This window comes from Carcharhinus amblyrhynchos, chromosome 6, assembly GCF_965287045.1.
Source record: "Carcharhinus amblyrhynchos chromosome 6, sCarAmb.v2.hapA, whole genome shotgun sequence".
Taxonomy (NCBI): Eukaryota; Metazoa; Chordata; class Chondrichthyes; order Carcharhiniformes; family Carcharhinidae; genus Carcharhinus; species Carcharhinus amblyrhynchos.
The window spans coordinates 114,057,240-114,073,022 of NC_137329.1; the positions used below are offsets into that span (position 1 = coordinate 114,057,240).

Genomic DNA, 15,783 nt, shown 5'->3' on the forward strand with positions numbered 1-15,783 from the left:
ACCTTTCTAGTCAGGCAGTTGCTGTTTGAGAGTGAGAGGGATTCTCTCAAAGTTTGTTAATCGATGTCTCCGGTCTCCTGAAATTGTTGCTGGACCCTCCAGGCTGGGGGTGGTCTGAGTTTTTTTGTCAGTTCCAGACTTGCTACAGAGAGAGGCGAGGGGAGGATCATGTTTTAATTGTCTTTTTTTCAGGGAGGGGAGCTCGGTCTCCTCTGTCAAGTCACCTGGAGATCTCACTCTCAGGCTGCTGTAGCTTGCGGCCAGTTCCCATGTTGGTTTTTTTATATACGTGAGAGGGTGCATTTTTTTTCTAATTCTCTCACAAGCCTTTTTATTATTTGACTTTAACACAAGAAAGGAGACAAAAAAGTGTCCAAGATGTCGGATATAGATTCAGACGAAGCTCAGTTGGAAATGGAAGAATTTCCTGACGGTGAGTCATTGAATGTATTAAAAGAAATGGGTGAGTTACATGCTTTGCAAGCCCTTTACTGGGGCCACTTTTTGTTTTATAAAGATTACCCCACTGGATCCAGTTTCAGTTTTGTTTACTCTTTATATTCAGTTAATGTCCACACAGGTACGTTAGTTGAAAGGCAGTCCTATCCTGTTTAACTTTTATGTGTGTTATTATTTAAGAGTTGGCTTTGTTATGTGTTGATACTTCAAAGATGTGCAGGTTAGGCTAAATTGCCCCTCTCTGTACCCAAACAGGCGCCGGAGTGTGGCGTCCAGGAGAATTTCACAGTAACTTCATTGTAGTGTTAACGTAAGCCTACTTGTGACTAATAAATACACTTTTATATTAATGGCTGTTCTCACCACAATATAGAGAAGTTTGCCAAGGAAGTGATTGTCCCAGCCATGTAGATCGAGAAACTCGAGTTCGCTTGCTGCACTATTCTGATTCACCATGTGGGTCCCCACCTTGTTTTTGTAATGTTGGAACATTTGCTTCTGATTTTAAACTCTGCTCGGGGCGTGTCAAATGGTCTGGGAAGAATGACAATGGAGCCGGGCCCACACTTCTGAACCAACAGGTCTGACATACTGAATGAAAATATTCCCCCATCGCTGCTCAAGTGGGTGGGGGGAGGCTGAGCTGGTAGTAGCCATTAGTTGAGGTGTGCAACCTGCCAACAAGACCCGCAGGAGATCTTGTGAAGGTTAAGATGTTGTTTACAATTTTTAAAAAGGCAAGAAAGCAAACTCAGAACAGGACTTTCAAATGCACCATGAGCAGACATGAGGGCAGATGTAGGACAGCTCAGAGGTTTTCTTTCCTAGAATCCCTACAGTGCAGAAGGAAGCCATTTGGCCCATTGAGTCTGCACTGACCACAGTCCCACCCAAGCCCTATTCCGTAACCCCATATATTTACCCTACTAATCCCCCTGACACTAAGAGGCAATTTACCATGGTCAGTCAACCTAACCTGTACATCTTTGGACTGGGAGGAAACCAGAGCATCCAGAGGAAAAGCACGCAGACACGGGGAGAATCTGCAAACTCCACACAGACAGTGATCTGAGGCCAGAATTAAACCCAGGTCCCCGGCGCTGAGGCAGCAGTGCTAACCCCAATTCTTATACCCGTATGGCCAATAGGTTGGTTCAAATGTTGGACCCACTAGATCAAGGAGACTGGTATAGTTGAATCCAGAACATTTGGATAGATCGGGGTTATACTGCCTTTGTGCTTGGGTGAATTTTAAGGGGAACCAGTGGCATAGTGGTACTTGACAAGTCTGGATCTCAAACTAATGCTCTTGGGGCATGGATTCAAATCCTTCCACGGCAGCTGGTGGAATTTAAATAATCACGACCAAGAAACCATCAAGGGCTGTAAAAACCCATCTGGTTCCCCAATGCCCTTTGGGGGGGGAAATTCTTATCTGGTCTGACTTGCAACTTACTCCAGACCCACAGCACAGTGGGTGCCACGGTGGGCATACAGTGGCACTGCTGCCTCACAGTGCCAGGGACGCAGGTTGGATTCCTGGCTTGGGTCACTGTCTGTATGGAGTCTGCACGTTCTCCCAGTGTCTGTGTGGGCTTCCTCTGGGTGCTGTGGTTTCCTCTCACAGTCCGAAAGACGTGCTGGTTAAGTGCATTGGTCGTGCTAAATTCTCCCTCGGTGTATCCAAACAGGTGCCGGACTGCGGCAACGGGGGGATTTTCACAGGAACTTCATTGCAGTGTTAGGCTACTTGTGACACTAATAAATAAAGTTAACAGCAAAGTGGTTGTTCTGTTGAGCAAGCCATTCATTTATATGAAACTGCTACCATGTCAGAAAGGAATAAAACTAGACAGGCCACACGATGTTGACCGAGACGTCAGGAGTGACAACAGCACTCCCAGCCCTGTCATCTCTGCAAAGTCCTTCCTACTGACATTTGGAAGCTTCTCCCAAAATAAGGAGAGCCATTCCAGATTCGCCTAGATCTGTGCAACTGCAACAGCTATAGAGAATCTCAACACTTTTTCAGGAGAAAGTAGCCCATGTGATTGATTCTGTCCACCGCCTTAAACATTCACTCCCTTCACCACTGAGACACCGTGGCAGCAGTGTGCATGATCTGCAAGACGCACAGCAGCAACTCACCAAAGCTCCTTCGATAGCACCTTCCAAAACTCATGACTTCTGCCGCTGGAAGGACAAGAACAGCAGCAGTGCAGGAGCAGCATCACCTGCAAGTTCCCCTCCAAACCACAAACAACTCTGACTTGGAACAATATCATGATGTGGAGATGCCGGCGTTGGACTGGGGTAAACACAGTAAGAAGTGAGAAGTTGGAACAATTATTGTCATTCCTTCACTGGTGCTCGGTCAAAATCCTGGAATTCCCTAACAGCGCTGTAGGTTTACACTGTATGGACTGCAGGGATGTACCGACACCACACACATTACAGCAGTTGAAGGCAGTTATAAATGGGTAACAAATTCCAGTTTTAAGTTTTTTTTAAGTTTATTTGCTGGTGTCACAAGTAGGTTTACATTAACACTGCAATAAACAAACTATGAAAATCCCCTAGTTGCCACACACTGGCATCTGTTCGGATACACTGAGGGAGAACTGTTATGGCCAATGCATCTAAGCAGCACGCCTTTCGGATTGTGGGAGGAAACTGGAGCATCCGGAGGTAACCCGGAGAATGTGCAGGTTCTGCACAGACAGTAACCCAAGCTGAGAATCGAACCAGGTCCCTGGCACTGTGAGACAGCAGTGCTAACCACTGTGCCACCATGCTGCCTTCCATTCCTGTTTATCCCTGGTAACTTTTTTAATTCCTTTGCCAAACAAGAATCTCTTTATCTCCACCTTAAAAAATCGTTTAATGACCCCACCTCCACTGCCTTCTGAGGCAGTGTCCAAAGTTGCACAACCCTGTAAAAAAAATTCTCCTCATCCCTGCCCTAAAAGAGCGATCTCTAATTTTAATTTGTCTGACCAAAGTTCAATAAAAGTTTAGCGTAACATCTTTGCAATTCTATTCCTGCAGAAATAAACCCCTGTGCCTGTTTTACTTTAAATGCTTTTTTAAATCTGTGTTGCTACTGTTAAAGTAAAGTTTATTTATTAGTCAAAAGTAAGGCTTATGTCAACACTACAATGAAGTTACTATGAAATCTCCTTAGTCGCCACAATTCGGTGCCTATTTGGGTCAATGCACCTAACCAGCATGTCTTTCAGAATGTGGGAGGAAACTAGAGCATCCTGCGCAGACATGGGGCGAACGTGCAAAGTCCATACAGATAGTGACCCAAGCTGGGAATCGAGCCCAGCTCCCTGCTGCTGTGAAACAGCAGTGTTAACTACTGTGCTGCCCCATTTAGTGATTTGTGTTTTTATTTAGAATAAAACAAGTGGTGGCTGTATTATTGGTGAGTGAACATAACATACCAACTGGTGGATCCGTCGAGTCAGGACCAATATTTAATATGTCAAAATTAATTAATCTAATTAAAATTGATTTGGGTTAGAAATGAGATTGAGCTGTCCCTGCAGTTTCGATTCTCAATTTAGCCTCTGAACGTTCAGAAGTAAAGAAGTAGCAACATTAGATGTCAAGATTTATTAATTGCTGGATTAAAATTGAGATCTAGTGTGCATGAGTTTGGTTTGGTGGTTTCAATCCTTATTGTAAACAAATTTTATTCATTGGATGATTATTGATGGGATTCCTCAATGTAGCCAATGTAACTACGAATACTAAGTTAATCATAAAGTGCAGAAGGAGGCCATCTAGCCCATTGTGTCTGCACTGACCACAATCCTACTCAGGCCCTAATCGTATAACCCTATGCATTTACACTCGCTCATACCCCTGACACTGAGGGGCAGTTCAGCATGGCCAATCTTGCCAATCCTGCTCATCTTTGGTCTGTGGGAGGAAACTGGAGCATCCGGAGGAAATCCACACAGACACAAGGAGAATGTGCAAACTCCGCACAGACAGTGACCCAAGCTGGGAATCGAACCCAGGTCCCTGGCGCTTTGAGGCAGCCGTGCTAACCACCATGCTGCCCTATTAATAGCAAACAGTGGAGTTCAATGGCTTGTGAATTGTTTGTGTTACTGTTTTCCTGCATTTGTAACAGAAAGTAAACACATGCGTTTCCATGCAGCGATTGTATTCCAGGATAAAACAAATATGTCAGGTGATACTGAGTGAATCATAGAAACCCCATAATGCAGAAGGAGGCCATTCGGCCCATTGAATATGCACCGACAACAATCTCACCCAGGCCCCATCCCTGAAACCCCACACACTCACCCAGCCAATCCCTCTAACATACACATTCCAGGACACTAAGGGGCAATTTAGCATGGCCAATCAACCTAACGATCTTTGGAATGCAGGAGGAAATTGGAGTACCTGGAGAAAACCCACACAGACATGGGAGAATGTGCAAACTCCACATAGTGAACCAAGCTGGGAATTGAACCCAGGTGCCTGGGGCTGTGAAGCAGCTGTGCTAACCACTATGCTGACCACGATTGAGTTAGGGGAAAAAAAATAACTAAGCGGCTTTTGAAGATGTTGTGAACCCTTGGAGTTTTACTTTTTTGTTTATGGCCGATAGTTGTTCTCCAGCATGATTGCAGTACATATGTTACTTGCTGCTTCTCAGCCCAAGCCTGAATGCTGTCCAGGTCGTGCTGCTTGCAGACATTAACCACTTCATTATCTGAGGAGTTGTGAATGGAATCAAGCACTGTACAATCATCAGTAAACATCTCCACCACTTCTGACCTTATGATAGAATAGTTACTGATTTAAGTAGCTGAAGATCATTGAGCCCAGGACATTGCCGTTATAACTCCTTCTAATGCAACATTTTCATGTTTTATTATTTATAGGCTGTATTTTCTCAGAACTTTAGCCACTCTAATTTCTGCTTTAGTGCACATTATATGCAAAATCAATCTCTGCATCTCTGCTTTCAACAGAATCAATCTACACAACAAGCACAAGTGTCAGCTTGACTCCTTTGCTACTTAGATAAAGTTCTCCATTATATCTCGTTAAATAGTTCTATATATTCATTTCCATGGTCAGTCAAAACATCTTCAGCGATAGCAGTGCATTCGTCATCTTGGATCCTCCTTAGGTTGACCTGCACTACCTGACACTCGCGTTACTAACCATCAAAATCCAGCTTCATCCTTCTGTATTTTTTTTTCTGTTCTAATCTGATGATTGAAAAGCTGATTCATGCCTTTGTTTCTTTCCTTCAACACAAAGTCTTTAGCCACCGTGATGGTGAAGAACTAAGTGAGAGTACTGTCATCATCCTGCAATGTCCTTGGCAGCCTGTCTATGTATTTTTGGTTCATTTACTTTCATTGCTGTGCCTCTTCTTGCCATTCTGGTATGCGGCTGCTGATAGGTTTGCACAGAGGCGTGCGACTTGTATAATAACGTTCCCCTTTGCTTTACTCAGTCTCCTCCCATTTTCTGAAGTTTCCGTGAATATTATATTGTCCATACCTTTGTACCATGTCTCCTATTTCTTGTTCGTTGTCAATTTTGTATACCTTGGAAAGTGCTCCACGCGGTTTTGTAATGTTAAACACATTACGGTATATTGGTACAAAATGGTTATTGATGTACTTGAAAATATTACGCGACAAAATTAATTGCTTGACTTTAACCAGGCAATAGAGGTTGGCCTGCTTGAATATGAATTCCCCATTTAAGGGCCTAGTTGATGGTCAGATCAGGGAACTCCAGGGTCTGTACTTAAACAGGAGTGTCTGTTCCTTTGGACTTCTAATGTAGACTGCATACTGAGAACGCTCCGTACGGTCTTGTAAATAAAGGAATTCTGGTGAAGGGAACATCAAGAGCATTCAATATACAGCACTCAATCTTCCGAGAGAACCTTAGTGTAAAACGAAAAGGGACACACTGGCTTCTGAGACGCAGCATCAGCTGGTGAAGGCAGTGCCAGAATGGCTTTATACCCAGCAGGAGATGCCAATCTCAGCAGCAGTGAGGGGTGGGCAGGATTCTGACTACATTCCCCCAGCGAGGATCTTTTTTCTGGGGAAGAGCTGTGGAAATCAGGCTGGAAGATCCAAGTGAAAATCCCCTTTTCCGGATCACTCTTCCGGATTAAATGTGTCAAACAAGTAGTAAGTTATTATTTTTAAATTTTCTTTCCCATTATGTCCTGCTCTTTCCACGTTGGATATCCTACTTTTCCACACGTTGTCCTGCACCTCTGACCCTATCCACCCTGTCTGTGCCCCCCATAATCTTATACACCTGGATCAGCTTGCCCTTTGGCCTTCTCTGCTCTAACAAAAGTAGCCCAAGTTTATCCAGCCTCTCTTCATGACTTAAATGTTCCATCCCAGGCAACATCCTGGTGAATCTCTTTTGCACTCCTTCCAGTGCAATCACATCCTTCTTGTAATGTAGAGACCAGAACTGCACACTACTCCAGTTGTGGCCTCACCAAAGTTCTATAGAGCTCCAACATAACCTCCTTGCCTTTGTAATTTATGACTTGATTGATAGGCCTTCAGAGATCTATGGAAAACACACAAAAGTCCTTTTGTTCCCCAGTATTTGCTACTATCATGTTATTCATTGAATACTTCCTTGTCCAGTGATTAAAATATACCTTGTTTCACCATGTTGAATTGGAAATCCATCTGTATGTATGGACCCAACGTTAAGCTACAAGACCCACATAAACTGCATGAGGATAGGTGCATCATTCCAGAATCTACTCTGTGCAACCTGAGAAAGATGTAGCTGGCCTGTCAACCTGGAGTAGCCCAGCTCACGAAAGGTTGCTTGTGTCGAATTCTGAAAACACAAGAATTGCAGCTGCACTTCAACATGCTGTATCAATTTTAAAAGAAAATGTCCCCATGGAACACTACATTCCTCAGCTATGGAATTTTATTGTAAACTGCTGTTCCACCGAGCTGCACCCTCCGATATGTGACGATTTATACTCAGCAAGCAATGGCAAGCTCAATTTGTGAGCCACATTTCCTCGAGTGCTGGAGGGAGTGGAAAAACCTGGGACCCCAGTATCTTTCCTGCCTACCTTTTTTACGCTTAGGACAACCACCAGATTTGAAACACTTTTCCGTGTTGTTGTAGGACGTGGCTGCCCTGTTGCCCAACACACTCGATAATAAAAGTTTTCACTCTGACCAAGAATGGAGCACTTTGAAAAGTTAATTTTTATGGAATGTGGTTTCTGTCACATGTCTAATAATATGAAGCTCTGTGATTTAAATGCATTGTTTCAGAGTCTATGCCTCAGCCCACCATTGTAAACAGAACTTCCCTGATAGAATGCACATCTGGTGTGGTTTAACCAACGCAGCTATCATATTACAAAATCCTCAAGCAGCTGCCAAACTATTCACAATCATTGTTGAGTCACAATGTCCTTCCCGATTAATTAGTTTTCTTACTCTAATACTTCACTTTCTGGCAAGTGAGTTTTATGTTGCTCAGTTTCCCTTCAGCTTCTTCCTTTGTTTTACTGATCAACAGTTTTGTTATTGCAGCTGGGTCAGATGCTGTGATGTATTCTCTGGGTACTTGTGTGGAAAATTTGAATCCACTGGTCATAAGACTCATCTGTGATTTCTATGAACTTTCAACTGCATTCATATTGCCAGAGATTAGGACAAAACAAGGAAGTTAGCTAGACTTTGGCTGTCTGTAACCCCCTGCCCCCACCACACATTCATTGACTTAAGTATTATTTATCTTTGTTTAACTTTATTCATTACTGTCACAATTAGGCTTATTAGCGTGGATAGAGGATTGGCTGCCTAATAGGAAGCAGAGAGTTGGTATCAATGGGTGCTATTCTGGTTGGCGGTTGGTGACTAGTGGAGTGCTGCAGGGATCGGTGCTGGGGCCCCAACTATTTTCCATTTATATAGATGATCTGGAGGAGGGGGCTGAGTGTAGGGTGACGAAATTTGTTGATGACACGAAGATGAGTGGAAAAGCAAATTGCGTGGAGGGTGTGGAAAGTCTGCAGAGAGATCTGGATGGGCTGAGCAAGTGGGCGAGGACCTGGCAGATGGACTATAATGTTAGCAAGTGTGAGGTTATCCACTTTGGCAGAAATAACAGTAGGAGGGATTATTATTTAAAAGGCGAAAAGCAGCAGCATGCTACAGTGCAGAGGAACCTGGGGGTCCTTGTGCACGAGTTGCAAAAACCCAGTCTGCAGGTGCAGCAGGTGATCAAGAAGGTGAATGGAATGTTGGCCTTTATAGCGAGGGGGATAGAATATAAAAGTAGGGAGGTCTTGCTGCAACTGTACAGGATACTGGTGAGGCTGCAGATGGAGTACTGTGTGCAGTTTTGGTCGTTGCACTTGTGCAAGGATATATTGGCCGTGGAGGGAGTGCAGAGGAGGTTCGCTAGGCTGATACCGGAGATGGGGGGGGTTGGACTATGAGGAGAGACTAAATAGACTAGGCTCATACTCGTTGGAGTTTAGAAGGATGAGGGGGAATCTTATAGAGACGTATAAGATAATGAAGGGGATGGATAGGGTAGAGGTAGAGAGATTCTTCCCGCTTAGAAAGGACAACAGGACTAGAGGGCACAGCCTCAAGATAAGGTGGGGGGGGCAGTTTAGATCAGAGTTGAGGAAGAACTTCTTCACTCACGGGGTGGTGAATCTCTGGAATTCTCTGCCCGTTGAAGTGGTGGAGGCTACCTCGCTAAATATATTTAAGTCACGGGTAGATAGGTTTCTGATAGACAAGGGAATTAAGGGTTATGGGGAGAAAGTGGGAAAGTGGAACTGATCCACTTCAGATCAGCCATGGTCTTATTGAATGGCGGGGCAGACTCGAAGGGCTAGATGGCCTACTCCTGCTCCTATTTCTTATGTTCTTACTAACACTGCAATGAAGTTACCATGAAAATCCCTTTGTCGTCACACTCCAGCACCTGTTTGAGTACACTGAAGGAGAATTTAGCATGGCCAATGCACCTAACCAGCACGTCTTTTGGACTGTGGGAGGAAACTGCAGCACTGGTGGAAACCTTCACAGATATGGGGAGAATGCACAGAAAGTGACCTGACCCTGGAATTGAACATGGGTCCCTAGCGCTGTGAGGGAGCAGTGCTAATCACTGTGCCGCCTGGATTCTGCCCTCCATTAATTAAATGCCCTTACTTTAATAGAGCTGTTTAAACATTTATTTGTGAATACACAATGCAGAGTCATACCTTGTGGATTTTGGATCTGTCTTTAGGTATATAATTGGCCTGTTCTTGGGTTGAACAGTGTGCATAGAATATTCAATGCTAAACAGGAATATGCTGGTTATTTGCTTTTGTTGAGTCATTTCATGCAAAGAAGAAACAAGGAGATCAGTATTTGTTGTAACCTGACTGATGCAAATCTCGCAATAGGTTGATATACTAAAGGTGAAACTTGCAAAAAGTCTTGGTGAGAATGTAGTTTGTAACAGGCAGAGTGGTGACGTTCAAATGGGATATCCTGTTCTCTCTTCCTGTCAACACTGGCCGTGAAAGATTGTCAAAGGTGGGGGAATAGAATAGTTTTGACTCAGGCATAGCCAACAAATCACCCAAATGGCTTCTCTGTCCACTTTCACACCTTTGCTTCTGGTACTCTGAAAGGATATATTGTGCCCCCTTCCTATTTCTCATCTATATGCTGCCCCCCTAAGCAATGTTGTCTGAAAATAGAACTTTGGTTTCCTAACGCACCAACTCTATTCTCACCATCACCTCTTTTGGCCCCTCCACATTCTTAGAATTTCTTGAAATAAATATTGGGCAGACTGAAGCCTTGCCTGTGCGGTATTTAGTCAGAGGAAATTTCTGCTTGTCCGGTAACAGATGTTTGTAAGTTTCATAGAATCCCTACAGTGCAGAAACAGGCCATTCAGCCCATCAAGCCTGCACTGACAACAATCCCATCCAGGCCCTATCCCTGTAAACCCATGTAATTGCACTCCAATCCCCCTAACATGAAAGGGCAAGTCAGCGTAGCCAGTGAGCCCAACCTGCACATCTTCCTGTGAGGCAGCAGTGCTAACCACTGTGCCACCCACTGTTGGAACAGACAGTTTGGAAATTTAGAGATAGCAGTGGGGTCTTCGGTCCCCACCATGAACTCAGTTTCCAGTCCAGCAGCTTCGATCCTCTTCCTGGTAACTGAGGCTGAACTGTACGGTTTGTAATCTTGTATGTTGTGATTTAATTGGCCTCTCTTTGGATTGGACAGTACACGTATGAGACAGTTGAGAATATCCGGTTCTAAAAAGGAATATGCTGGCTGTTTGCTTATGAAAAGCAGGAAGAAGTGATCAGTATTTGTTTCACGTAGCCTCAAAATGATGCAGTTATTTCTACCTCAGTAACATGCCTGACATTAACAGGCTAGTTTTCCATTTTTCGCCTTCCACAAATTTAAACCTCTGCCCTAACTCTCATGAAATCCTGATCACCCATTGCAACACTCGGTGACCTGAGCTGCCTCCCACTTAAGCAGTGCCTCGATTTTTTTTTAAAATTCTCATCCTTGTTTTCAAATCCCCCTACAGCCTTGTTAATCTCCGTAACCTTTGCCAGCTCTGCAGGCTCCTCAGATCTCTGTGCCCCGCCAGTTCCCACCTCTTGGGCGGCATGATGGAACAGTGGTTAGCACTGCTGTCTCACAGCGTCCAGGGACCTGGGTTCAATTCCCAGCTTTGGGTCACTGTCTGTGCAAAGTCTGCATGTTTTCTCCAAGTTTGTGTGAGTTTCTTCTGGGTTCTCCGGTTTCCGCCCACAGTCCGAAAGACGTGCTGGTTAGGTGCATCAGGTGTGCTAAATTCTCCCTTGATGCACCCGAACAGGCACCGGAGTGTGGCAACTAGGGGATTTTCACAGTAACTTCATTGCAATGTTAATGTAAGCCTACTTGTGACACTAATAAATAAACTTGTGCATCTGTAATCTTAAATACTTCGTTATTTTATCAGCTAACCAGACGGTTGACATTGAAATTCTCTCCTTAATCCCCTCCACCCTTCCACCTCTCTTTATCCCCTATTCAGATATTTCTTAAAACCTACCTCTTACCAATTTTCTTTCTGCCCTAATATTCCCTATGTGGATTGGTTTCACATCTTACTCAGAGAGCGGTTGGGGTGTGGAATACGCTGCCTGCTATGATAGTGGAGTTGGACACTTTAGGAACTTTCAAGCAGTTATTGGATAGGCACATGGAGCACACCAGAATGCTAGGGAGTGGGATAGCTTGATCTTGGATCCGGACATAGCTCGGCACAACCTCGAGGGCTGATGGGCCTGTACTGTGCTGTACTTGTTCTAAGATGTGTTTTTTAATGTTTTACCACTGTAAGATACTATGTAACTGCAAGTTGCTTTGTGACCTGGTATGAAATTTTGTTTACATTCCTATGAAGCATTGTGGAATGTTTTATGATGTGAAAGATGCTACATAAATATGCATTGTTGTTATGTCAACTGATCTTAGTGCTGGTCGATTAGATAGCATTACTGCAATTGGAACTGGAGCTGTGTGGATGCTTTTGATTAGACCTGAGCTCTGTTTACCAGACTGATCTCATTACAGAGTGAGAAAGGTCTCAGTTAACTTTTTATTGTGTTCAAAAACATATGGTTCCTGAAATGTGAAACAGCCTTTTCTCACAGGCACATACTTGCTCTCATCATGCCAGTGGCATGCTAGCTACACTGCACTGGGCGGTACCACAACGGAAATAAGATTTGGGCAATACATTTAGTGCGGCATTAACGTTGAGCTATTAATTACCTCTACCGTAAAATCCAGTGCGATGGTCTAACTCGTGATTAAGACTTTTTTTAAAAAAATCCTACAAATTACCACATTCTCAGGTTCACACAGGTAATTAAAGCCTACACTGTACACTATTCTTTTTTTGTTTGTTTAGCATCAGTTAATTATGTTCTTGGCAATAATGTAGAAAGGACCGAAAATATACATTCACAAAATGTGGTTGAGTTGCAAAATCTGACACAATTCTGTAATTGGCAAGGTGACTAACAAGTAAAACCCAGTTAATGCACAACAAAGATAAGAAATCAGTGAGCTTTGACTTGTTTAGTATTTTTTAAAATAATTTTTATGGTATCAACTGTTTCTCGATTGGTAGCACACTCGTCTAAGTTACAAGGTTCCAGGGTCAAATCCCACTCCAGGGCTTGGGTACAAAGCTAACAGTGACACACAAGTGTAATATTGAGGGCGTGCTGCACTGTTGGAAGTGTACTGTCTTTTGGATGACTTGTTAAGCTGGGGCCCCCTTTGCCTAGTTTGAGGGAGTGCGAAAGATCCCACGACATGATTTTGATGAAGAGTTATACCCATTCTGGCCAATATTTATCCCTCAATCAGCATCGCAAAATCATTTTTTGGTCATTTAGCGCATTGCTGGGAGTTTGCTAAGTGCAAATTAGCTGCCACGTTTCCGCTGCCTACAGTGACTGCACCTCAAAAAAAATTTCATTGACAACAAACCACTTTAACGTAGCTCAATCATCTCTATCTTCTCAAAGGACTTCAACCTTTCTGTGAGATGAATACGCAGGAAGTCTTTCCAGTTTCAAGCAGTAAGAATTATTGTTAATTGTACATGAGCTTTTGTCGGAACAGGATGTAATATGACTGTGCAAAATTACCAACTTCAGATTCAATATTAGAGATTGGTTTTTTTTCCTGGAAGTAGTTATACCAGATACAAAACAAACAAGCGTAAGAATATTGCCAAAAGATGGGGCCAGACACAAAACACATCATTTGGTTTTCTTCCCATGCTTATTCTCCATTCCTGGCACTCCGATGGGTTGTACCTGAATTGTGCCCTGCGTGACCTGACCCATGGCACATGGACTGCAGCGATTCAAGAAGGCAGCCCACCACCACCTTCTCCAGGGCAACTACGGATGGGCAATAAATGCTGGCCAGCCAGCGATGCCCATGTCCCATGAATGAATTAAAAAAAACAAAAAGCAGCATGACTAAAAGCAAGTTCTTTTTTTCATGCCTCAAAATCAGATAAGAAATTATGACGGTTGGGTGTGGTGACAGAGGTGTTATTGGCGTAACTGAGAAATAAGCTACATGTGTACCTTGGAACTGCTTTTCCATTTCAGCTAACCGCTACTGAACATCTCTCTGAAAAACAAACAAGTTTAAGTAACTTTTTCAAATAAAAATAAATACCATTGGAAACTGCACTGGAATATGGGTAGAAACAGTTACAATCTGTCATTGAGGTTCAGGGAAAATATGTCCATCCTTGAAATCTGCAGGACACTGGCAGTCTTGCGACATTGAGTAATGATGATATAATTAATGCATTATGTGTGCCAGTCGTAGTATGGGTGTGTTTTAATGATTCACCACTTTGACAATCAGGAATTCAGGCAGCTGCTTGACACTGTTACTCCACTTTGCAACTGGAAGCAGCACGGTGGCACAGTGGTTAGCACTGCTGCCTTATAGCACTAGGAACCGGGGTTTGATTCCCAGCTTGGGTCTCTGTGCAGAGACTGCATGTTCTCCCCTTGTCTGCTTGGGTTTCCTCTGAGTGCTCCGGTTTCCTCCTACAGTCCGAAAGATGGGCTTGTTAGGTTGGCCATGCTAAATTCTCCCTCAGTGTACCCAAACAGGTGCTGGAGTGTGGCGACTCGGTGGTTTTCACAGTAACTCCATTGCAGTGCTAATGTCAGCCTATTTGTGACGCTAATAAATAAATACATTTTAAACTTTAAGATTTAATTTCGAGCAGAATTATCCAGCTGTTCGAACTGGCGGGATCATTCTGTCCTGCCAAAATTGGCCCCTGCAATGGGTCTCCAGTGATGGCATGTAAATTGACTTGGCAGGACCCAAAGATGCTGCCAGCTATTGATGGTGAGCTGCCTATGCTGCCCAGGTGGGGGGAAAGCAGTGGGGTGGTGTGAGGCTGGAGAATTCTGTCCTTCAAGTCCTCCGAGAACAGCACACAAGTCTGAATAAGTCCACAAACTCAGACTTTCAATATCACAAGACCATCCGGTAGGGACAAATGCAGAGAAAACAGCCCCTCATTTCACTGACGTAAGCAGCATTGAAACACATTTATCTGCTCTAAGTAGCCCATGCAGTGAAGGGTTAACCTTCCCTTGGCAGATATCCTCCTCTCTCCTGGGACTTAACTCCTCAGCAACAAATATTGGCCCAGATTCTAGCTTCCTCTGTTATCTTTGATTTTGTACACTGGCATTCCAGAGTTGTGCAACTTTTTGTGAATCAGTGAAGAAGTAACATGTCCATTGCTGAATTTGAAACTAACATCAATTGAAAAACTGAGGAGCCTGGCGCAGTGTCTTCCTTTTGTTCTATCCACTTTCTTTATAATAATTCATGGCACTTGGCCACCTCGAGCTAAGCCAGCATTTATTGGCCATCGCGAATTGCCCTCAAGAAGGTGGGTGGTGAGCTGCCTTCTTGAATTGCTGCAATCCACCTGGTGTCACTACACTCAGTGCCATCAGGAAGGGGATTTGAGAATTTTGACCAAGTGACAGTAAAGGAATGGCCATAAAATTCCAGGTCACGTGTGACTTGAGGGGAGCTTGCAGGTGATGATAATCCCGTGTGCCTGCTGCCCTTCCGGGTGATAAAGGTTGTGGGTTTAGGAGATGCTGTTTCAGGAGCCTTGACGAGTTGCTGCAGTGCATCCCATAGATGGTGGACACTGTTGTTCCGGTTTCATCCAACAGTCCAAAGATTGGGTGAATTGGCCATGCTAAAATTACCCCTTGGTGTCCAAAGATGTGTAGGTTAGGTGGATTATCCATGATAAATACCGGGGTGGGGGGTGGTTACAGGGATAGAGCAGATAGGAGAGACTGGATGGGATTTTTTTTTTGGAGAGTCGGTCAGACCTGATGGGCTGAATGGTCACCCTCTGCACTATAGCGATTCTGTGGTTTGATGGTTTATTGCAACTAATATTTAAATGGATTCCATAATGGGTGGCTGGTCTGCATCATTATGCCTGATAGCATGTTAAAAATACACCCCAATGAGCTGAAGACTTGTAGTTATATTTATAACAGGAAACATTTTCCCTGCAGTCATACTGAGTTTTTGACTGATACAAGAACAAACTTGTGCAGGCAAGTGAACTGTTAAAACTAAAAACCATAATCACCTATGTTGAAACCTGATATGCTACCCTGAAGAATATTTATGTTGTAAA

At 43.8% G+C, this 15,783-nt stretch overlaps 1 protein-coding gene across 3 annotated transcripts in view; it reads left to right on the forward strand.

The window, feature by feature from the left end:
• The window catches only part of ano6 (anoctamin 6), a 115,810-nt gene continuing 100,027 nt past the window's right edge, over window positions 1-15,783 (forward strand). For all 3 annotated transcript variants that reach the window (XM_080191244.1, XM_080191242.1, XM_080191243.1), the window contains exon 1: window positions 1-433. In XM_080191244.1, the coding sequence (XP_080047370.1) occupies window positions 379-433 (55 nt within the window). In that variant the 5' untranslated portion in view covers window positions 1-378. The remainder of the gene's footprint in view (window positions 434-15,783) is intronic.